The 23,695-nt window shown below is 38.1% G+C and overlaps 2 protein-coding genes across 5 annotated transcripts; one reads left to right on the forward strand and one right to left on the reverse strand.

Moving 5' to 3' along the window:
• The first annotated feature begins 417 nt into the window (after positions 1 to 417).
• LOC121729094 (39S ribosomal protein L28, mitochondrial) lies at positions 418 to 3,072 on the forward strand. Its single transcript, XM_042117484.1, has 5 exons — positions 418 to 529; positions 639 to 906; positions 1,007 to 1,326; positions 1,556 to 1,737; positions 2,927 to 3,072. The coding sequence occupies exons 1-5, from the start codon at positions 512 to 514 to the stop codon at positions 2,982 to 2,984; spliced, it is 846 nt and encodes a 281-aa protein (XP_041973418.1). The 5' UTR covers positions 418 to 511; the 3' UTR covers positions 2,985 to 3,072.
• A 1,164-nt stretch (positions 3,073 to 4,236) lies between these two features.
• LOC121729093 (probable phosphorylase b kinase regulatory subunit alpha) lies at positions 4,237 to 23,197 on the reverse strand. 4 transcript variants are annotated; one of them, XM_042117481.1, is made up of 18 exons: positions 22,867 to 23,197; positions 21,720 to 22,705; positions 20,397 to 20,610; positions 20,060 to 20,169; positions 17,994 to 18,141; positions 15,695 to 15,859; positions 14,786 to 14,953; positions 14,406 to 14,532; positions 13,029 to 13,111; positions 12,239 to 12,409; positions 11,462 to 11,718; positions 10,173 to 10,301; positions 8,267 to 8,405; positions 7,261 to 7,302; positions 6,841 to 6,948; positions 6,348 to 6,463; positions 5,596 to 5,853; positions 4,237 to 4,638 (listed from the first exon to the last, which is right to left on the reverse strand). In XM_042117481.1, exons 1-18 carry the CDS (start codon positions 23,123 to 23,125, stop codon positions 4,438 to 4,440), a joined length of 3,681 nt encoding a protein of 1,226 aa, XP_041973415.1. In that variant the 5' UTR covers positions 23,126 to 23,197; the 3' UTR covers positions 4,237 to 4,437. The 4 variants fall into 4 exon arrangements, with proteins under 4 accessions (XP_041973415.1, XP_041973414.1, XP_041973417.1 ...); XM_042117480.1 differs by lacking the exon at positions 17,994 to 18,141 and adding an exon at positions 19,136 to 19,283 and having other exon boundaries at positions 22,867 to 23,196; XM_042117483.1 differs by lacking the exon at positions 7,261 to 7,302.
• Between the last annotated feature and the right edge of the window lie 498 nt (positions 23,198 to 23,695).

Below are 23,695 nucleotides of genomic sequence, written 5' to 3' on the forward strand. Positions count from 1 at the left end.
GTTATTACTTATTTCGATTTTTAATGTGTAATGTTGGTAGAATATTAACCATTAAATATTTGATGTCGTGCACAAGTGTGAGCAAGTGATACAACTTCAAGAAACGTGCCATTTTGTGTTTCCTCCAAAACTTCATCGAAAGTTTTAGTAAAGGGTCTACCACTTTTATAAAACAACTGACTTGACTCGTTGACTTTACTGACTACTTCTTGAGACTTTTACTAGACTTTTGACTTGACGCTCATCTGGAAAAACGACTTTAAAATTTGTGAACTTTACACGAAAATATTTTTTTTCGCCATATTTTACTTGACACTGACCATGGTTAAAAAGTCGAGCGCCATATTATGAAAAAAAAAAATATATATATATATATATATATATTGACAGTTGACACTTGTCAAATGTCATGCGAACACGAATGTCAAAAAATAAATTTCATGCATGAAAGAAATAGGTACAATAGTTACGAAAGTGAATATTTATTCCAAAATTCCTAAAAACCACTCCCATGGCATCGCGAATTCAGGTAAAATAATAATTTGTTTCCTTCTGTGTTGTTTAATTTATTTTAAATCATATTTTTTGTATTGCTTTGATTAATTCCAAGTTTAATTTGAAATGCATTACCAACGTAGGCAACAGCACGCGCATTATCAAAAACATACAAGAAAAAGAGTCGATTTGAGATCGGTATCGCTTCGGAGTTACCACAAGCTTACAAAAAGTTTTGGAGGGAATGGAAGGTATTGAAACCTGCCGCTGTTCATTATGTTCCACAAGATAGCAAATGGAAAAGAGATGAGCTCACTGGTGAAACCTTGCCTGTGCAAAATATTCCTATACCATTAAAGTACCCTGCCGAAATTCACGAAGGAATATGGGGTGGTGAAGCCATTGTAAAGGGTAACATGTGATGATTGCCTATATATTAATAACAATTACCTAATTATTATTATAAAGCCTCAATTTTATACATGAATGTGTCAAATGTTTCTGTTTCCAGGATTCCAAAAGAAAGACCTAAGAAGGCGACGCGTTCCTCATTACTGGGTGCCTGTGCTCAAGAGAACAGTAGTTAAGTCGGAAGTACTGAACACTAACCTCTCGGTGACAGTGACTGACAGAACTATCAGACTTATTAATGATCACTATGGTTTCGATCACTACCTCCTCAAAACCCCAGCTTGTGACCTTGTTTCTATGTTAGCTTTGAAGTTAAAGAAGCAAATACTTATTGAACTTATGAATGGATGCCCACGATATTCTCATGATCCTCTGAAGCAAAAGGAAATATATGACGAATACAAAACCTATTTATCATCTGTATGTATATTTATTTTGTACACATTGCTATAATTATTTGGAGTACACAATGCAATCATTTTGTTTATGAAATTGCATTCCTTATTGTTAATATTGTTAAAAGGTACTATAAAAATAGTATATCATCCCGTCGATCGTGGAAAAACGAGACACGATAGAATTTCTATTGTGTCTCAGTCACTGGTGACAGTATGGGGCTTGATGAATTATATTGTGATATTATTTTCAGTATACACCAGAGGAAATAGAGTGGTATGGTCTGACGTGGGTTGAAGCATTAAACAAAGTAGCCAAGATAAAGGAAGCGGCTAATAGACCATTGCCATTGAAAAATATTTATAGAAAAAATCTAGTTGAAAAGTTAAAAGCGGCAGAGTTGGAAAAAGATGATGAAACTGTTAAGGAGATTTCGTAAGTAGACCACAGCACATCAATATTATAAAATATTATGTTGAGTGTTATGAATACGTGGGAGAGCCATGCTTCGGCACGAATGGGCCGGCTCGACCGGATAAATACCACGTTCTCACAGAAAACCGCCGTGAAACAGCGCTTGCGCTGTGTTTCGCCGAGTGAGTGAGTTTACCGGAGGCCCAATCCCCTACCCTATTCCCTTCCCTGCCCTACCCTCCCCTACTACCCTATTCCCTCTTAAAAGGCCGGCAACGCACATGCAGCTCTTCTGGTGCTGCGAGTGTCCATGGGCGACGGAAGTTGCTTTCCATCAGGTGACCCGTTTTCTCGTTTGCCCCCCTTATTTCATAAAAAAAAAAGAATAATAAAGACTAATGAAAAGTAACTCCGTCAAAAAACATGCTCTACAATACTTGTCAAAAATGTGTACCTTAGGTACACATTTCAATACATTTGCAATATTTTGGTGGCCTTGAGCGGTATTAGGCTGACATTACATGACAGTTCGAAAGGAACCAAATTTAAAACGGTAATAGTATGGGAGTTACATTTTCCTTAGTTTTTATTATTCGTGGGTTGAGTGTAACCCCTTCATGCTCAATTCACTTACCCGATTTTGCTGGAGGTAGTATGAATTATGGGATGGTATTTTATCCAAGATGGATGTTATATTGAATATAATTCTGAGAAAATGAATTTGCAGCAACAAAGTTAGGGCAACACAACAGTGCTTACCCTAGTCTAGAATCAAGAATGTAGATGTTGACCACTAATGACAAAAATTAATGCAAGGAAAATAAAATTTAAATATGAACAAGCTAAAAACCGAGCTTTGTGAGGTCTCGCATCGTTTTTCTGCATGGTAATAGTCTTTAAGGCAGTTTTTTTATATCTTAATAGTATTACCAAACCTTGACTGACCGATGATAACACATCTACATTTATATAAAAATGACTATGTTAAAGCACAAATTAATAGGCGTGATAGTTTTTCCATATAGTGTACCACAAAAGTGCTCAGGTTGTGGGTAATACTAGGGCTGGCTTCGCTCGCCCTGTTTAGTGTTATTACTAAAAAAATCCTAAATAGAGTCATGTTTACAGAAACACAAGATCTTGGCTTAAGATCAATTCTTTAAATATATTCTATAAAATAAGCTTTATGATTAAAACAATTCTTTTACAGGAATACAACCTCTTGGCTGTCAAAGATAAATCCATTTGGGAAGAAAGATGAAGCATAAAGCTATAGAAAGTCAACTGTACATAAAGTTTTGAAATAAAGTAGACAAATTGTATCATTTACTAGAATAGATGATTTGTTGTTAAGTGCAGACATTATTTAATACCTTACCCTAATATTTCAAGAAGGATTGAAACCTTATCAAATATTTATAAAAAAATCGGCCAAGTGCGAGTCGGACTCGCGCACGAAGGGTTCCGTTTTCCGTACCATTATAGAGAAAAATTAGGGTAAAATTTGTGTTTTTTGTATGTGAGCCCCTCTTAATTTTTTATTATTAATACTATTATTAAATATTAAAGTAAACTATTAGTAGTATTCATATTATTATTAAATATTAAAGTAAACATAAGACTAAGGATTGTGTGAAAAATTTAAGTACATACCTACCTGTTGCTATTATTGATATAGAATGATATAGAGCAAAAAAGGCCAAAAAATCACGTTTGTTGTATTTGTTGTAAATATCAATGTTATTTTGTTTTTAGTATTTTTTGTTATAGCGGCAAGTGAGGCAACACATATACACAATCTGTGAAAATTTCAACTCTAGCTGTTACCGTTCTTGAGTTACATACAGATATACATGGTGACATACAGACGGAAAGACAATGAAGTCTTAGTAATAGGGTCCCGTTTTGACCCTTTGGGTACGGAACCCTAAGAATGAAGTTTTTTTTCATTTAAAATTATTTGCAATAACTGCATTTTAATTGCATTTTCAAAATTAATTTGTAAAGTTATTTAAAAACAAACAAGAATTAAAGTGAAAATAAAATACATAATAATAATTATATTCATTTATTGATTATAAAATAACATTTCTAAACATTATCTATGCACAGATATATTGTGCTACCTTCTTGGATCTATAAAAATATATTTAAGTTTTATAAACAACTTTAATCTTGATTCTAAAGCACAATTACTTTAGTAACTAAATATAATATAATTATATTCATTCTAAAATATGATAATTGTCAACAAAGGAGAGATAGTAGATACTTTGTAGTGCAGGGGTCACCATTCACCAATTAGTTTCGCTCGGGGTCCATTTTAAGAACTAAAAATGTGACCTTCACGGTCCGCACATAAAAAATGTAATTACGAAAATTACAAAGGTATTTATTTACATATCAATGAGAAAAGTGTCAATTTTTCGTTGCTTGTTTGGAGTGATATTGGTGCAAGCTATTGACACTAAATCCTGGAGATCAGTAAAAGTCGAGACCTAAATTTATTTTTATCGAAGTTCATCTTCAAACATGCTTGGTCCGCACACAATGGGTCGGCGGTCCGGATGCAGACCGCGATCCGCCATCTGGTGACCCCTGCTATAGTGTAATAGAAGATTAGGCATGTCGTTTGCATACAACAACTCACAAACAACTAAGTTACGCCGTGTACAATGGCTCTAAGGTGTATGGCAAAATACTCGCATAAAGTTTAAAAAATTAGCAGACAGCGCACTCTAGCGGGCGGTCGGGAGGGAGGAGCAGCGATACGGCGCGCGCCAGGTACGTCATAGTGCCGTAGCTGCCGCTCGGCGCGCTGTCGTATAACAGCTGACAGACGCCGCCCGCGCCGCCGCACACTAGCGCGTCAGAGCGGCCCGCCTTCGCGCAGCACAGCGTCGCGTCGCCGTTGCAGTTCATCTGTGTATAAGAGAAACGACTCACTATATTATAATTTATAATACTTACATATGAAATGTGAAAATATGTCTGATATCGTTTCCACCGGAGCTATATTGCAAGGAATTTGTTTTTAAAGAACCAATAGAAGAAGCTTCATTTTCCTGACAAAGCTTACCGCAACAATATTGGATCCTAAAAACACATTCCTCGCAATGCATCTCCGATAGTAACGCAGTCTTACGATTAAGCTTTTGAACAGAAGCGGAAGAAATTTGGAAATATTTTAAATCACGAGATAGGACACAGCATGAATGAGAAATGAATGGCGCGTTTGCGGCAGCTAGTATTTTTAAAACGGGCAAAAGGCCCACCACACATTCCCACCACTGCAACTCCTGTGTCGCTAGGATCAACAGTGGTAACCAACCACGAAAACCTTTTGATATGATCAGTGATGCCCGAGGGACAAGCTAAATCTGTCTTAGGACCCGCAAAGAAATTAATTAGAAGAAAGGTGGGAGGAGTAGGAGACATCCCCAAGCAAAGCGGGAGACAGCCAAATTGTAATGACATTGATGTCCGAACAAAGGGGGAAGCACCACGGGAAAAAAATTAAATTATACTTAATATAATATTATATGCCTACTTCATAAAAATGACATTAATTATTTATAATGGCAAATTTGTGTTGTTGTTTCCAATAGTATTTATGACAAAACCGTTTGAAAGCACGGAAATTCTTTGCGCTGTCTACAAGATCATCGTAATATACGACTCTAGAGACACATTGGATGCTGTTTAGCATATCGGTTCTTTCCTCATACCAGAGATCGCACTCCCAGAGTATGTGATGAACAGTTTGTTCTTGCGGGATGCCTTCGGTCGGGCACTCGCAAAGAGGAGATGGAACTAACTAGTATGGCACAAAAGCCATAAATAAAGATACAGTGATAGAAGATACAACTTCTAACGGACCTGATCCTCCAAGAAAATCTCGTTGGCCCGATGCACCAAATCTTCAACTGTTATGGTACCCCCGAAGTCTTGCACCGCGTTGTACTCGACCACTAGAGTCAGAACCATTAGCGCTTCGACCACTAGCTGCCGGTACTCGGGCTGCGGGATGGAGTTGAGGACCGTTTCGACTGCGAGCGCGAATTTCAGCTCTCCGGACGTCATCTCTTGGGTCAAATTCTGCTGCAGCACTTTGCCCTGGATCACTAGGCCTTGGCACTGTAAAAAAATATATTTTTCGAGTCTGTTTGTTGGTCCAGCATTGAGTTTGTACAGTAGTCTTACAAGTGCACATTATTGTAGGTAGGTAATCGCATGTTTGCTATGATTCATATCTTTAAACTGGCCTGTAAAGTTAGGTCGGATAAATTTATTTTAAGTACACTACACTAAAGAATTTATTCAGACATATTTGTCGATGATACATTACAAACTGAAACGCGAATAGGCTATAAATAATTCGTTAGAATATTATGTCGTTACATACAAGTTTCTCTACGATCATTTTTACGAAATACAGAACTAAAAGCTCGCATTCAATTCTCTAGAGCTTCGACCTTTGTATGTGTGCGTGCGCGTGAGTACGTACGTACGTGCGTGCTTGAGTGCGTACGTACATTCGTGCGTGCTTGCCTGTGTGCTAGCGTACGCGCGCGAGTAAGTTAGTGTATGTTTGAGTGTGTGTTTTTTGTAGAAATCGAGTAAGTTTTTACCTTTTCGAGTACCCCCCAGACCTTGGGGTAGAAGTCTCGTGGTACGCGGTTGAGCGCGCCGTCCAGCCGCCGTCGTCGCAGCCACTGACCTTGGCGGTCGGGCTCCGCTATTGGTGCTATGGATTGTGGTCACTTGTTATAACTTATAAGTTACGTATAACGTGTGGTAAAATAAGCTCAGGGTGTTTTGGGCACTTATTCTACTCCTGGTTTCAGCGTTCTAACATTACGTAACGATTAGGCAGAAAAATACCACTGGTCTACATGCTTATAGTCAATACGCATGTACTGTACACAGTATAGTGTATAGTCAATATTATGTAGACCAGTGCCAGTTTTCATGACCTTTATACTGAATTATTTTTTATGAAAATAAAACGTGGCCTTGATTATAATATGGATAAAAAAATTAAAATCGGTTCAGTAAACCCAAGGATTACCGATATACCATTGGAGACCTGACCTATCTATAATATTACTTTAAACAAAATACCTTCTTCCGCGTCTGCGTGTAGAGATTTGCCCTCGAGTATAATTTGAGATTTCTTCGTGTATCGATTCGATTTATTGCTGACAATGGAGAAATTTCCACCGCGAGCCGCTGAAATAACATTTCACATTATGATAATTCTAAACATAAACAAACGTGAAATTGTAAAATGGGATTTTATTTCGTGCTTTTACTGTCAAAGGATAAAGGATTTAAAATATAAATAAATATTAGTTTAAATTTTTTATGGTAATGCCTAAAAGGATACATGCGTAATATGTAAAAACTCTACAACTGATAGTCATTATCATATTGTACTTGAATGAAAAAATATAATGCATGCCAATATGTAAAGTGGTAAAAAACATCATGGCGGAAAAACAAGATAAGGTGGTGTTTAAAAATAAGGGGACAACAACTCGCCTTTATTTCGTATATTCTCTTTTACGAGAAATAGTGAATTGGCTGGAAAATAATAGAAGCATCAGTTATGACTACTCAGTACTACCGCAATTATTGTTCCACACAGATTAATAATATTATCTATAGGCTACACCTGCCATGAGAACAAAGAATGTTTATTAGTAAGAGCGATGTAATCACACTCTCTAAATACCGCATAAAATTTTACACATTGTGTATATGTCGCAGGCGGATTGTATAATCCGCCGTTTTACATTACGGCTAGCTGTTTTAAAAAAACAAAGCCGTTTTGTAATGCAGCGATTTATCGATTAGCCGGATTAAATGCGGCTGAATGAAAAATCGCCGGAATGTATTCGGCGCCATACGTTATTCAAAACGGCTAGCCATAATGTAATAAAGCGAAAGATAAGTCGCCTCTTTGACAGTTTTTAGTTCCGATTCTTAATACTCTTGGCGCTGCCTGTGACAGACAATAACAATGTCGTTGGATACCGAAAGTGTATTGCTAAATTGCGAAGTTTTGAGTGAATTAAATCAAAGAAAACAGTAACTTTCAGGTGCAATTAAAGAATTTAATTGCACCTGAAAATACACCTCAATGTAAAACAGTAAAGAAAGTACCAGTACGAGGAAAGTACGATGCGGCTAAACGTGGACCGCTCTATTGAAGAACGTATCGCAATAACAATCCGGGAAATCGTTAAACCGCTGCATTACAAACCGGCCCTGTTTTTTTAAAACAGCTAGCCGTAATGTAATACGGCGGATTATAAAATTCGTCTGCGACATATCACAGATTTCATACTTATTCAATGTTTTGTCCCTGTCTATCAGGCAAAATTTTAAATATAATAGCTGACAAGAGCAAATTGTATATCTATATACTGTCTGAATACATATTGTCGACATTTACACAAGTATCTAAATACCTAGTTACAACAGCCCTTTACATAATATTTAAAATTATATAAAAAGTGCAAAAAATATTAATAGGTACACTTACCGCTATTGATAGCAAACTCTTTGCCGCTGAGTATGTGATAGAGTAAGTTCTTCATTTCGAAGGGAGACAGGTTGAGCAAATGTTCTGACGCCTCTTCGCCGTTACAAGACAGAGTTCTAGATAGTTCCGTCGCCATAACCTTAAAATATGAAACATCGGTAAATCTTAAGCCTTGTAATTTTTATTGTGGTCCAAACGAGAAGGCACAGTCATATTTGAGCAAATAAAGTCAGGAAAATTAACTTTTGTCACTTTGTTATTGTTTGAAACGTTATTCATAAATAATTTATTTATCACTATATGACGCCCGCAACTCCAAAATTCGTTTATCGTTCGAAAACCATACATTTATCCGCGTCAAAAACTATGCTATATCCATTCCCGTCCCTCAAAGAATCTTCATAGCAAATTACATCGAAATCAATTCAGTGGCTTGTACGTGAAGAGGAAACAGACAGATGGACACATTTTCGTATGTATAACTATGAAAAATCATAAGATCAGTAGTTTTAGCGTTGCAATAGCTCAAACATACAAACACCATTCATTCATTAACCTTCCATTTGGCTTCATATAAGCTGTAAGCAGGCATATTGACAGGATGACAATTATATCAAACATAGCTACTTAAGAAATATGTAAAGTTAATAAAAAACAAAACAAACATGTTAGTAACCCTTTGTCTAGACAACAATATAATAGTTGTTGCCAGAACACGTGTAAACACATTGTAAGAGGCCATTGAAACTCATCCACGAGATATTACATAATGCCATACAAATGTAGACATGTCTCAAACAAAATACCTTTCCGTTGGCACTGGAATTGGCATATTAAAATAATATGTTTGTTATACCGTCTAGCTTTGGCAATGTTTAGGCTCTGAATTAACAAATATTTTATAAACTAAAAAGTACAGTTCCCGTAGGTTACTATGTTTTGCCTTACAATATTACCAACATTACATTATTATTTAATACTCTATGCTTAAACGTAAATTTTTATAATTTTCAACTAGTGGCTCTATACAAAATCTAAACATTATTTTTTTATCAACAGTGCTGCACTCTTGCGTCAACAGTGTTGCACTCTTGTATCAACAGTGTTGAGGGGCTAAAATAGTCACATTTAGCAATTCCTCTCAATCAATTCAGCAAATGAATTGTCAAAACTATCAAACTGACAAATGTCAAATTAGTACGACTTACTAGACATGAATTGCAAGCACACTTGCATTTTGCGATTTTAGAAAGATGAATCATATTACGATTCATAATATGATCCTCCAAAGCGACCATTATAGCCCCGCTGCACTCTTGCATCAACAGTGCTGCACTCCTGTATCAACAGTGGTTACTGGTCAGAGCCGCATTTCTGTATCAACAGTGCTGCAGGGCTAAAATCGTTGCTTTGGAGAATCATAAATTATAGAATAATGAATCATAATGTGCTTCATTTTTTTTAAATCGCAAAATGCTACTCAAATCAAATCAAATCAAAATATTTTTTATTCAGAGTAATTTTTTACAAAAATATTTCTGAACGTCGATACTAAGGTGCCTACCACCGGTTCGGGAACTAACCCGGCGAGAAGAACCGGCGTAAGAAACTCGCACGGGGCCATCTTTTACTAAAAAGATGGAAAATTACAGTTTGAACATATATAGTGCACCAAGGCTTTAAATGAATATGTCAATGGGCGCTGCTGGTAAAGAAGAACTGTCAAAAATGACGTTTTTGTATGAAAACAGCGCTCTCTGGCAATTCATGTCTAGTAATTCGTACTTATTTGACATTTGTCAGTTTGACAGTTTTGACAATCCATGTGCTGAATTCATTGAGAGGAATTGCCAAATGTGACCATTTTAGCCCCGCTGTACTTTAGCGTCAATGGTGCTGCACTAACCTGTATGATGAGGCCGACTCTCAGCCTCAGCATCTCCAGGAACAGCTGGGGCTCGGTGCGGATGAACATGGCGAGGTACACCAGCAGCTCCTGTGTCAACATCGCTGTGCTCTCGTCGTCACCGTACGCCTGTGTATCACATAATATATAATATATCAGAAAAATCACGTCATTTGGTCAGGTTATGTCAAGCGCAGTCGACAAGTCATGATCATAGGGAGATGGCGGACATACGCAATTTGTTTAAGTTATTTGAAGCCTACCGACGGCCGAGAGACCACGATTCAACACTAACATTGACTTAACCAAATGACATAGGACCGCCATCTGCCTATGAATAAATTTTCTAATAATAATGTAATTTATTAGAGTCAGAGTGGGTTGCACCAGAGGCGTGGTCAAAGTGATGGTTATAGTTAAGGCTAACTTTGACTTTGACCACAGAATTTGACAGATGACAGCTGGTCCGACAAGGCTATATATGAACGTGGGCAGGGCGCTGCTGGTAAAGGAGAACTGTCAAAAATGGAGTTTTTGTATGATGACAGCGTTAGTTCCTTTTTTCGCCACGTTCATATAAAGCAAATATGGTAGAAGCAGAATGTAATATCTAATATTGTATGCATATTAGAATTTGTATAGACAATTAGTGTCGTTAAATTTTCAAAGTCGAAGAATATCCGCCATTTACAACAAAAGGCAATTTTTGGAAAGGGTACAGACCTTGGTATTTCCGTTTTTCTCGTGACGAAATGACTGCATGTAAATAATTAAATATATATAGAATCGAATATAGAACCTCGTCGCTTTTTTTAATTTGGTTAAAAAATGTTAAACACTTCTAAAAAAAACAACCCAAAAGACGGGTAGAATAGAATTTTAAAAAAACCTAACCTAACCTAGTATTTAATAGAAATATAGAGAATAGAACAGTAGAATATACTCTGAGAATATGTGTGGAGGCCGCAAAGGAAGATCTTCCGACCGAGCGAGTGTTATGCTCGGTCAGGCCGGAGCCCACGTGATATATTTCAGCTGTCGTATATACAACTGACGCGCTCAGAAAACTTCGATAGCGCGATGCAGGAATGTTAGGCGAATTGTGGGTACCGCCACAATACCTTCTGTACTAACAAAAAAGTTAAAACAACTTTTAAGCTACACAATGTCTTGTTCTTTTCCGTAAAACATATTTTCCAACAGACAAGGGCAAAATATAGCGTATGAACTGCATTTTTTATCATTTACCTACAACAGAATTATCATTTACCTGGATTAGTAATACATACCAAGTGTATAAGCTGTCGCAACTCATTCTCGGGCAGAGGTGCGGTTATAGTGTGTTCGTTGTTCGGAGGCATTCCCACTGTGATCTGCTTCTGTCGGACGAGCAGGTCCGTGACCGCCTTAGCTAGATCCTCGACACGTTTACCCAACATGCCTGCCGTATGGCGTACTAAACCCCACAGTTTCTGCGTACACGCCTTCTCGTAGAGCGCTTTGAGTAAATCCTTCACGGTGACATGTTTGCCGTTTTCTATCATACCTATAAAAGAGAAGAAGAAGTCTCTAAGCATACAAGTTCAAGTTTTTTAAAAGCCAAAGTTTCCCATTAGCTTAGTGGTCTGCGCGTTATTTCATTTTATGTAGGTAGTCATTTCGAATTCCACCAAGGAATTCACTATGTTGTTTTTAGGTTGATTGATATCAACCTAAAAACCGTGATCGATATGTTATAGACTATAGTATTAATACCGCTAGTATATACCGTTATAGTTAGGTATATTATCATATTCTAAGCTACTAGCGGTATATATATAGGGCAAACTACCCAAATCAGTCAAATGTCAACAATTTGATATGTAGTATGAACCTTTAAAGTGCCATTAATAAGTTGTTTTATATCTGTGTGATGATGGCAACTGTTCAGTGTTAACTAACGAACGACATACAGTTTGGCCACACCATACACCTATCACGTATTTTAAAAATTCACCCTGTATAGGATAAGAGAGCTGGTCAGTAAACTGGGTTATATTTCGGAACGTACGCGCAGGTGGACTCACCGGTGTCGAAGTCCAGGCCGTGGGTATCCACGAGGTACTGGAGTATGTCGCCCTGCTCGTCCAGGCTCTCCGTCTCCCGCAGCACGGCGATCAGCTCGTCCGTCTCCTGCTCCGCGTACAACGTCTGACTTTCCGACGCCGTCCGGTTGCGGACGCCCACGTTCTTGTTCTCTGTTCAACGAACGGTTGTTATTAATCCAAAGGAAAAAAACTTGCCCGCTGCACGGCTTACAACGACAGCCCAGACATAGACTTACAACAAAAAGCACAGACATAGATCAAGATAGATACCGCATGCGGCATGTCCTGCGACGTACATACACTGTCTTGATCTATGTCTGTGGCAAAAAGTGTCGTGTCGTTACAACTTTTTCCGTCTAGCGCGCGTCCAACGCGCGATAAGGAACTTCGTTCCAAAACTGTACCGCGTTCGTATACACACACGCACGCAATGTGTGCGTGCGTGTGAGCATACGTGCGTGCGCCCGTGCGTACGAGCGTACCTGTACTCACCTAGTATTCATATATAATACGGCCGCGTAATGACATCATGATATTTTTAACTCTACTGATGTTGTATTATAAAAATTGTCAACTGTATTTACTGATTTGTGCGATGGCCCGGATACCGGGCTAGGGGGCAAAGAATCTATAGACAGTAGACACTTTTAAAGTCTTCTCGTCTTCTTCTCTTCACTTTTAAAATCCCGGTTTCTTCGTAATCGGATAAAAAGAAAACAAAAAATGCCTTTCGATTTAACACTCATATTATAACTTGGTAAGTACTTACTCTCTTCCTTAGGTGGTGGGGGCGATTCTTCCTTTGTAATTTCGATCGTCGGTGTCGTTAAAAGAGTTGTTGTAGAAGTTCCTCTGTAACAAATAAAACAATACAGTAAAGTTACAGTAAATTATGTCATTGATCATTTTATAATAATTATTATTCTTAACCTTAATTTAATGAACAATGACAGAGAATGTGAAGTTTATGTCAAAGTTTTCATTTAATCTCTGAGTGCAGCTGTAAGAAAAACTTGCGCCAATTTCAACACTGAGTTGTAGTATTCTAAGCTAGTATTTCTCTCATATACCAAGGTAGATAAGGGAGAACGAACGAGGAGAGACACATCGATAGTTTCAACTCGAATCGATTACAAATGATTTTTAATCGTTCTTAGTAATGTGAAATATATTGTCATATTTTATGTAAATGAGGGTGTTTGAAATAGGCATGATGACTATTTTTTTTTCTTATCGGTAATTGAAAGACACTTAAAAAATAGAAACACAGTTGAGAGAATGACTCTGATAGCTTAAAAATTCACCAAGATATGACAATTCAAATATCTCATAAAAAAGACCTGCTCGAAACGCTCCATACAAAGTGCTACGAAAGTATGACGTCAGTCTTTCGTAGTTTGTACGCATCGGGAGACAACTTTGTTCGACAGCTATATTAAATATTGCGTTTATGAAAGTGGTTTCATAACAAAAGTTGCTTTTAATTGCATAAGTTATCGAATTGTATACAAATATTAAGAAATTTAATTGAAAAAAAATTCGACTTCAATATCCCATTTTGAAGGCGCATAACAAAAAAAAATACAAATGCTATCAAGCTGAAATTTTGGGAACACTTATTTCTTACCGTGATTTCTTTATTTTATTAACAAAATTCGCTTAATTAATCTTTGACCTTGCCATCATCCCTATTCTTTGTAACCTTAGGGTCTATCGTGTCAAAAAGGCATATTATCGTGTCATATACATGACAGGCGACAGCTATATCGTGACATATGACAGCAGTATGACACTATAGACCATAAAGGAGTGAGCACACTGAGACGGGTCGTGCCGGGGCTCAGCGTGCCGGGGCTCATCGCCAGAATCCACCACCATACAATTTGTATGGAAGCGGATGCGCGTATCGCACACTGTGTCGGGGCGCAGCGGATTTCCACTTCCATACAAATTGTATGGAGGCGGATTTTTGCGATGAGGCCCGGCACGCTGAGCCCCGGCACGCTGAGCCCCGGCACGGCCCGTCTCAGTGTGCTCACTCCTTTAGGCTACATAGCGGACCTGGTGGCAAATAGAATTTCAAACACCCCCATTATACAACTCTAGTCTTTATTATCGTTGTGGCATTCTTGTCAATCGTACTTACTTAGTAATACGTTTCTTGGCTTCCTCGGGCGATGGGCTTCGACCGAGCTGGTTTTCAACCTCCAACCACGAAGACTTCTTCTCCGAATGTGGGCCAAAATATTCACCTTCCATTCCTAAAGTCTCCGCTGCGATTATAGAAATATGTCGTAAAATATTATTATATATATTTATATACTGGTAAAAACAGTGGTACAAAAGTGTATCGTGTGTACCGCTTATAAAATCTAAAAAGCTGACATAGACACACCAACAATATAAAGTTACTAACTGAACTGACAAACGTTGTTTTACGAAAATCGTTATTTAGATTATGTAAAATGGATAAGCATACTTGATAAGCATACAGAATTTCATTTAAACAATAAAACAGCAGCTTACAGTCAACATTAATGGACCTAGTCTTCTTGATGGCGCCGCGAACGGACATCTTGCGGCGCAGGACCTTGGCGTTGCGCGCGCCCGCCGGCCGCGGGAGGAACGCGAACTTGTTGCTGAAAGACTTGAGTAGATGCTCTTCTAGGTAGCTCTGCACTTGAGGGTTCAGCTCTGGAAACAAAGAGTCAGAAGTACGTAGTACAATGGTACTCAACCTTTTTTATACGGGCCGCTTTATTATACGCATTTTATATGTTTTGGTCTTGGTGTCGCAGGTCGCAACCAAAACTTTTTAGGATTTAAAAAATAACGTTCTTCAAAGTTAGCGATTTAAAAGTAGAAAATTTTTCACGACTTTCACGACTGCACTATTTTGCCGATAGGCGTGAATTTAAAAGTCCCGTCGGGCCGCAGGTTGAGTATAGCTGGCCTTTTATATGCGCAGGGGAAACCCTTTATGGGTTGGGGATGTGCCTCAGTTAACGCTGTTCCCGCCGTATAAGTCTTAAAAATTCCATCGAACCTCCGAGGAGGACGCCCTTACGAAGAGGGTTGCCACACGTGACACGAAGACCGGTCATAAGTATAGCTGCCCTAGAACAATGGCTCCCAACCTTTTTCAGCCACGGACCCCTAGGAAATCAAGCATAGTTTTCACTGACCCCCTTAAAACAATAAATAGCAAAAAGCGGACAACAGGTTGGAATACACTGATCTAACTTTGCTTCAAATTTTAATCATAATATGTAAAAAAAACTCCAAATATTAATTCAATGCCTCCAACTATTATAATATGTATGTCAGTAACATTTATACCAAAGATATTATAACTGAGCAAAGTCATATTATGCAAATAATAATTATTACTGGTCTTTATTTTTTAAATCTTTAACCAAAGTTTATAGGACTTACTATCAGGATATCCATCTTCTTGACTTCCCAAGAAACTTAAGTTGGTGATAGCCGAGGTGCTTAGGAAGTCCCCTAAATTACCAAGCGTTACTCTGGTACCATTAATGTAGCCCGATTTCAACTTCTTCATTGTCGTTATCATGGCCATTGGGATCTTTCCTTGATCTAAAAAAGTGTAAATAATTAAGTAAATTGAAGTTTAAAAAGATATAAACATATAAAGCGAATCCGACACAAGCAACATAATAATATCCTTTTACCGTCACGTTGGTAAAGTCTTTGCGCGGCACATTGCAATATAAAAATGTAAAGTAGATAATCTCAGGTATAAAATGACATGTTTAATCACTTGACATTTATGTCTGTCCTCAGTATAGAGTATAGACCGTACACGATATAAATCACTCGACAAAAAAGGGGAGGTGCAGTTCGATTCAGGTTTTTTTGGCGGGGTGAGGAATGAGCACGGGGACACGCTACTGGTTGATCTATTATTGGCATTGTTACGGATACGGACACGTAGTGCCACCTAGCGCCAAACCAGCGAAACTTATCGAGGGAACACAGACAGCGTAAATCTTCTTTTCAATATTAGATGGCATTAGGCTTCTAGAAATATTCCACACTTGTTTACGTTTATTCTGGAAAGGAATGTTCCGGAATATTCTGAGATTCGATCCGGCCCATATAAATAGTCGCAGGCAGACGGGCCGGTAATTCAGTTCGATACGAGCTATCATCAAGGCGACTTCGAAGTGAGAAACAAGTGATCAAAAAGTGATTCTAGTGGAATCACTGGAAACTACGACTTGGCTACGACCTAGGACACTGAAAGTGCTCAGTGAATTGGATCTAGTGCTTTGTGTGACCTAGTGTTTGTGAATAAAGTCTTTATAAGAGTCAGCAGGTCTTTCTCTCAAATCCTTCGAACCCTAGCACGTAACAGTATTTGGTAGTTCGCGATCGGATAATGACGTTGTTGGTGGATATTTTACAGGTGCACTTATCATCCCGCCAGTTTCGACGAGCGATCTTAAAATTAAGCGCGACATACAGTCAGGAAAAGTTATTCAAATATCGGCTGTCATTTTATCCGCTGAGATTAAAATTGAGAGTACATGACTATGTATGTTATAGTAAGACAGCCGCTTGCTAACGTCTTTTCAGTTTTTACAGTTGCTGCTTTTCACACAACTGTTTTCACGTCCATTTTGATATGATTGAAGGACCTTAACAAGGGGGTGTCATTGATAAAGCCTTTAATTTTCGTCGCCGATTACGACGAGGAGGCGGCACTTTAAGGGGCGACTAACCCAAAATTTTCGATTTTATAATTCATTTTTATACTTGAAAATAAGCCCCGAATTGTTTCATTTTCTAAAATTAGATACTACATTATATTTCCAAGAATTCGATCTGAGTAAAAACACGATATCTTAAAATTTTCTCGATAGAAAAAATCATAAAGATGCATCTAATTTTCACGAATTTTTCATTTATTGCCATAACCGTGCATTAAACTAAGTTAATATTTTACCACATTGCATAAAATTCTATAATTGAGAAACCGACCTAGCGGATTTTTAAAATGTTGTATATAAATATACAACATTTTAAAAATCCGCTAGGATTAGTAATTAGTAGTAGTAGTAGTAGTAGTAATTAGTTTTTTCTCAATAACTCGATTTATCGATCGAAAAACTAATTTAGCGATGAATCCGCGTCGTCCTTTTTCACCTGGCATATGAAAGACGGGCGTGAGTGTGAAGAGAGAAGGACGATGTTTGATTTTTTGGGTTAGTCGCCCTCTTAAATCACCGGTGCGTTGCGTCGATATGGAATAACCTGCAATATAGTTTACGTTGCAACGTCACGCGACAGTATACAAGACGTTGACGTCGTAGCGCGTCACTCATTCTCCGACTACATCTCCTGTCCATATTTTAGTCAAGATATTGTGTTTGACGACGAAACGCATCAGAGCTATGGCACAATAGACAGAACGAACCAGTAGGCCTATTGTGGCTATGCCTTCGTAAGGGCTTCGCTTTATGTCGGCACTATATATAGGCGAACGCGTTGGCCGACGCGTTGGGCGTTGGCCGGCGCGCTGGCCCAATGTCTAGAACGGGCGTTCGCCCGTTGGCGGTAGGTATTTCGCTTGTTCTACACATTGGGCCAGCGTGCCGGCCAACGCATTCGCCTATATGTAGTGCAGACTTTAAAGACATAAGGCATTATGCCTTTTTCAAGTTCATCGTTGTAATCGGCAACTCAAGGCTATATAAGCGTGTATTACCTAGCAGGTAATGCGTGGCTAGCAAGGTGATGGTGGGCCGCCCCAGCATCTGTTTCCAGCTCATGCCGAGGAACGCCACGTTGGCGGTGAAGGTGCTAGCCAGCAACGCCGGATCGCGGGTCATGTAGTACTCTTCGTAGTCGAAGTTCTAGCATGCGGGAAGGGAATTGGGTCATCTACGAGTTACGTCTGTCACGTATTGTGTAATTTTTTTAATGCAAGATTTTATCTTATGTGTGGTTTTTAAGGTTTTTTTGACAGGAGTTTATCTTTTTACTAGCGTTGTTGATTGGTTAGGTTTCGGCAGACGAACGGCTCGCGTCGACGGCAGCCGTCGACAAGTGCCGTTCGTCTGTAAGAAGCCTTAATTTTACACGACAATAGTGAATAATCTCTTGCCAAAAAACTCAAAAACTGGGTATTAGTCGCACTACAAAGGATTTTTAGCAAACGTCACATATAAAGGGATTTAAAGGATAATTTTTTGTGACGTAACATGTAGACGGCCCCTCAGGACCCTCGCCAATTAGGACACAGTGGCACCACCTGTAGGCTGTACCACAGATTATTGTTTTTACGTTTGAGGCTACAGAGTGATAAAGATGACGTTGTCATGGAGGACGAACCAAAAAATAATAATTGTGAGACTGTACATTTAACAGATGACACTAAGGCCGGTATAAATAGTCAGTACTCAAGATGCATCTCGGTCTCAAGACACGGTTCAGGCTGTGATTGGTTGCCTGTCAAAATTTAGACCAATCATAGAGCCGAATCGCATCTTGAGACCGGGTCGCATCTTAAGTACTGACTATTTATACCGGCCTATGCAATCTCCATACAATTTTGGTGTTTTTGAAGCGTATAGTAATTAATTATCAGTATGAAGATAATTAAATGGTAAATAAGCATTTAGTAATACCGGGTAAAAGTTAATGTGCATCCACATTGATGTTGCCAGTGTGCTAGTGGGCGAGAGCCCTTAAAGGTTATTCACAAGTCTGTACTATATGACCAATACCACCTCAAATGATATGAACTTACAAAAACTATTCTAAATAAAAATGTTAGTACAAGGAAAACCTCAGGTAATATTTAAACAAAACTTTGAAAATCAAGCAAACTGGAGTTATGATAAATACCTAAGTACATTTGATTGAGAGTCAACACAACTAGAGGTCTCCCGAGTAGGTTTTGCCATGAGGATTTCAAAAAGTTTATCTCTGATTTAAGCATGTCAATCATCAATTCATAGTCAGAAGCAATGTAGAAACGCTTCATATCAGAAAACTATTTTATGAAATAAAAATAAAACATTAAAAACCTTGACAATATTAACAGGTAAAATATAAAACATTTTTACAAAACTAACATAATTATTCCAAACATAAAAAATAAAAATTTAAAGTTCTAACTATTAATGAACTAAGTAGAGCATATTTTATCTTGGACTAAAAGAGGCTGGTGCATAAAATTAGGTAAAACTGAAAACTATTTGGACTATGAAAAATTCAGGGGCTGCCAGACCTTCGTCATTTCATAAGCTGAAAGTTTTTATCCCTGTAAGATAGAAGAACGATCTAGACAACTATGGAGTTGCAGTTACTTTAGAATGTATCAAGACGTGGTGAAGGTCTACTTTCAGCTTTTATAAAATAGCAACTCACAAAGGTCTGGCTGTCCCTGACTCTTAGTGCCTTATCACACTAGCGATTAGCGAGTGATTTGAAAGCGACGCGACTGCGCAGCGCACACGCCACGATTGCGCGGCGTGCACGTCGCGACAGCGCAGCGTCGTCGCGGCGTGGCGTGGACGCCATTTTGTACACTCGTCTACACAGATTATTATTATATATAGTAGACTCGTCTAGGGAGTGACGTCAGAATCCATTTTGCTGCTGAGTGTCCAAAACACCGAAGGCAAGCTGCGTGCACGCCGCGAATCGCGGCGTCATCGCGGCGTCATCGCGGCGTGTGCGCTGCGCAGCCGCGTCGCTTTCAAATCGCTCGCTAATCGTCAGTGTGATATGGCCCTTACGTCATTATAGATACAAAGTATTCCTCACCTGTGGTGTGAAAGCGAAGATGCGATCATTCAAAGAATACAATTTACTGGTACTGAGTATGCCGACATCGCGAGACTTTCGTCCGGAAAGACCTAATTTTTTATTTCTACCTGTAAATATATATATTTTTTTAATAATGTAAGCAAACTTTGTGTTATATTATGTAAGCTGTTATAAATGATTTTGCTGTGACCTAAAATTTTAATACAGGATGTTGTCTACAACTTCATTTACAGCTCAGGCCCCATACATTTTTCCAGGATGCTATATAATATATCTCTGTACCAAATTATTAGTATGGATTAAAATGGAACAAATATGTATTAATTTAAATTACCTAAATAAGTATAGAGATGACTGAGCACTCTGGCTGGCTGCACCTCAATGGGTGCAACTTCACTTATAGTTTGAACATGCAAGTCATATTCCATGAGTTTGTCGCGAATTTCTTTGTCTTCAGCTAAAATTACAATTTGTACCACAACATCTGGTTTCTTTTCTGAACATAATCTTCTATTAAGTGGATCCAATTCTCCCACTGCTAAAAATCCCTGTAAATAATATAAAAGATATTTAACAGACTGGAAATGTAACATTTTTAATAAATTGATTCTTAATTGCAGTATAGAACATCAAAATGTACTCGCTTCGACCAAAAAGTGTATTCGCGCAAAATCTCCTCTATACTACAAGAGACACTGTTCGCCTTAGAAGGAAACAGATTTTAGACTTGGAATGATGTTCAAGGGAACAACATCAACTTACTCTTATTAAAAGCCACCTCATCAGATTATTATAGCTTCAACTAAAGCTGATTGCTGATAACAAAAAAGGAAAAAATATTGCAGTATTTACACGATAATAAATACAGCCTGAAGTCTGGGCCATATTATTTCTTTCAATTCCTGTTCTGATAAAGAAATTGAATGGAGAATAAAGATAACTTGGAACAAATACTGGTCAATGAAGGAACTGTTCAAAGGAAAAATACCAATAAAACTAAAAGCTAAAGCTTTGAACATCTGCCTAACACCCTGCTTAACATATGAAAGTCAAACCTGGTCTTTGAAAAAATCACATATAAACAGAATAAAGTCCTGTCAAAGAGGTATTGAAAGAAGCTTTATGGGTATAAAACTTAGAGATATGATTAAGAGCACAATCATTAGGAAAAAAACAAAGGCCAGAGATGCTGTTAAACAAATACTATCCATGAAATGGAAATGGGCAGGCCATATTCAAAGAACGACAGATGAGAGATGGACACAGACTGTGACTAACTGGAACCCTATATTCAAAACCAGAAGGCGTGGTAGGCCAGCCAAAAGGTGGAAAGACGACATCATAGAAGTAGCTGGAGTCCTATGAACGAGACTGGCTCGAGACAGGAAAAAATGGCAAAATTTGGAGGAGGCTTTTACCACCAAAGGCGGTCCTCATATTATATATAGTTAAATACAATAGAAAAAACATGTAATAAGGAAATATAAAAAAGCTTAAAATAAATAAAAATAAAATACAGCCTTTGACTTGTTAGTAGTCTTAGAATCAATTCTAATACTCTATCATATTTTTAAAGTGGCTTGCCCTAAGTGCTAAATTTGATTAAAATCCATTCAGTGATATTAAAGTGAAGAAGCACAGGTGACTTTATAGTTACCTCTTGTAATAATTTTCCTAGTATGTACAATGATTGCCCCCAAATAAAAGGGCACCTTCCCAAAGGTATTCTCTCCTGACTTCCCGGCTCTCTCTGCTCAGCATCAGCTCTGTCAGCCGGTACAGAGTACAACTCTGGCACCAGTTTTATGGTGTCATCTCCTCTTATCATAATAGATTCTAGTTTCTGCATATATTCTGACACATGGTCTTTATCTCCTTGGAAGAAATAGTCCAATATTAGGTAGCAGAAGAATAAAGGCCATTCACATTCAATTTTCTCAAACATTCTGAGCTCCCAGGGCTCATAGTAGAGTCTGTTTGGATCTTCTCGGGGAGTTTTGTGGCCATCCCTCAGAAACCTCTTGCAACCATACTTTCCTTGCATTTTTGATACTATTGTATCCCTAGTTTTAGCTATCAATTGCGGATCATCAACAGCAAAAGCTGGGTAGCTAATGATTGATAGTAAGCCTGAGTCTAGCTCTTTACTATTTGATTCCCTAGGCAACATAGACTGCAAAACAGCTTGGCACTTTTGTGCTTCGTCAGCCAAGACATGAATAATGCTGGACGGACCACCTCTGGCACCAAAAAGGTCGAGTTCATTCATTGCTTCCAATGCCGCTTTAGCCATACCAATAGAACTGGCATTTAATTCTGGAAGACCATGATTAGTTTTGTCACCTCTCTCCCAGATACCATAATCTGGTGTGCAATATGCAGATTCAATATAAAATACTAAGTTTTGAATGAATGCAACCTCATCTAGTGAAAAGACAATTTGTAGTCCTGATGCAGTCATTTGAGCGAGGATGAGTAGATATAAAGAAATGGCATCAATCTGCAGATGTCCCCAATCATCATCTTTCACTACTGTGCCTCCAGTAATGGAAGAATATTTAGCATGTAGAGAGTCTAGTGGATGTTGTGTAGTTTTGAACTTCTCTACTTTGTCTTTTTGTTGCATCATAGCCATAAGAAGTCCTGTAAACACCACAAAAGAAAATGTTAATAAAAAGGGAAATGTTTTGCAAAAATACAGTATTTAATAAAACAGTTTAAAAAGAACACAGAGACTTTATTAATTAATAAAAAGGACGTAATCCGTTGACAACAATTGATTTTTTTTTTGGGAATTAACAAACCTCTCATGAGCTTCACACAACTTTGTTCTAACTCGTATGTCTTAGCCCGATCCTCATCTTGATCGGCGATTTTCTTGAAAGCCATTGATAACCCCCATACTGCCAAAATGCAGTAGAGATTATCCCTGATCCAGGCATGATCGTTATGACGACTTGCTGGAAACAAACCAGTAACCGGTTGCTGATGGTCTAAAATTAGCTTATGCACAATACGTTGATAATAATCCAGGCGGACACCCGAATTACTTCGGGTTCTCATTTTTTTTACAACTTTATAGCCAAAAATGTTTGAAGATTATTTTTTGTATATTTTTGTCATTTTTTCGCAGTATTTTGGAGTTATGTCACTTTGTTATGTCATTTGAAAGTCATATTTGTCAAATCAAATGTCACTTTTTTTTTTGTATATCGGTCGATAATAAGTAATAACACATGCGTTATGGCGATATCTGTTTTCAAATTTCAGTACATTTCGTATTAGGATGGTCATGTAGTTAGAGTTTACACACTGCTGCGATAATAACGCCGCAATCGAAGTATATCGCAATAACACAATAATTTTCTTGCATACCTGAGAGAGATGGTATAATAGTGCCGTCGCGGCGCGGCGCGGCGCTCTCTCGTAAGAAATATCGGACGATAAAAACGCAGCTCTGTGTGCAAGGAATCAGGACGCATTAATATCGCAATACCGCATGCGTTATTATGTTATTATCGACCGATAATAACGCGAGTGTGTGCGCACTGCGCAGTGCGTACTTAATTTATAATGTGGGAAAATGAAAAAAAAAAACTGTCATTACTCATTTGTCAAACAGTCAAACGTCAT

This window comes from Aricia agestis, chromosome 7 (genome assembly GCF_905147365.1).
Source record: "Aricia agestis chromosome 7, ilAriAges1.1, whole genome shotgun sequence".
NCBI classification, from domain to species: domain Eukaryota; kingdom Metazoa; phylum Arthropoda; class Insecta; order Lepidoptera; family Lycaenidae; genus Aricia; species Aricia agestis.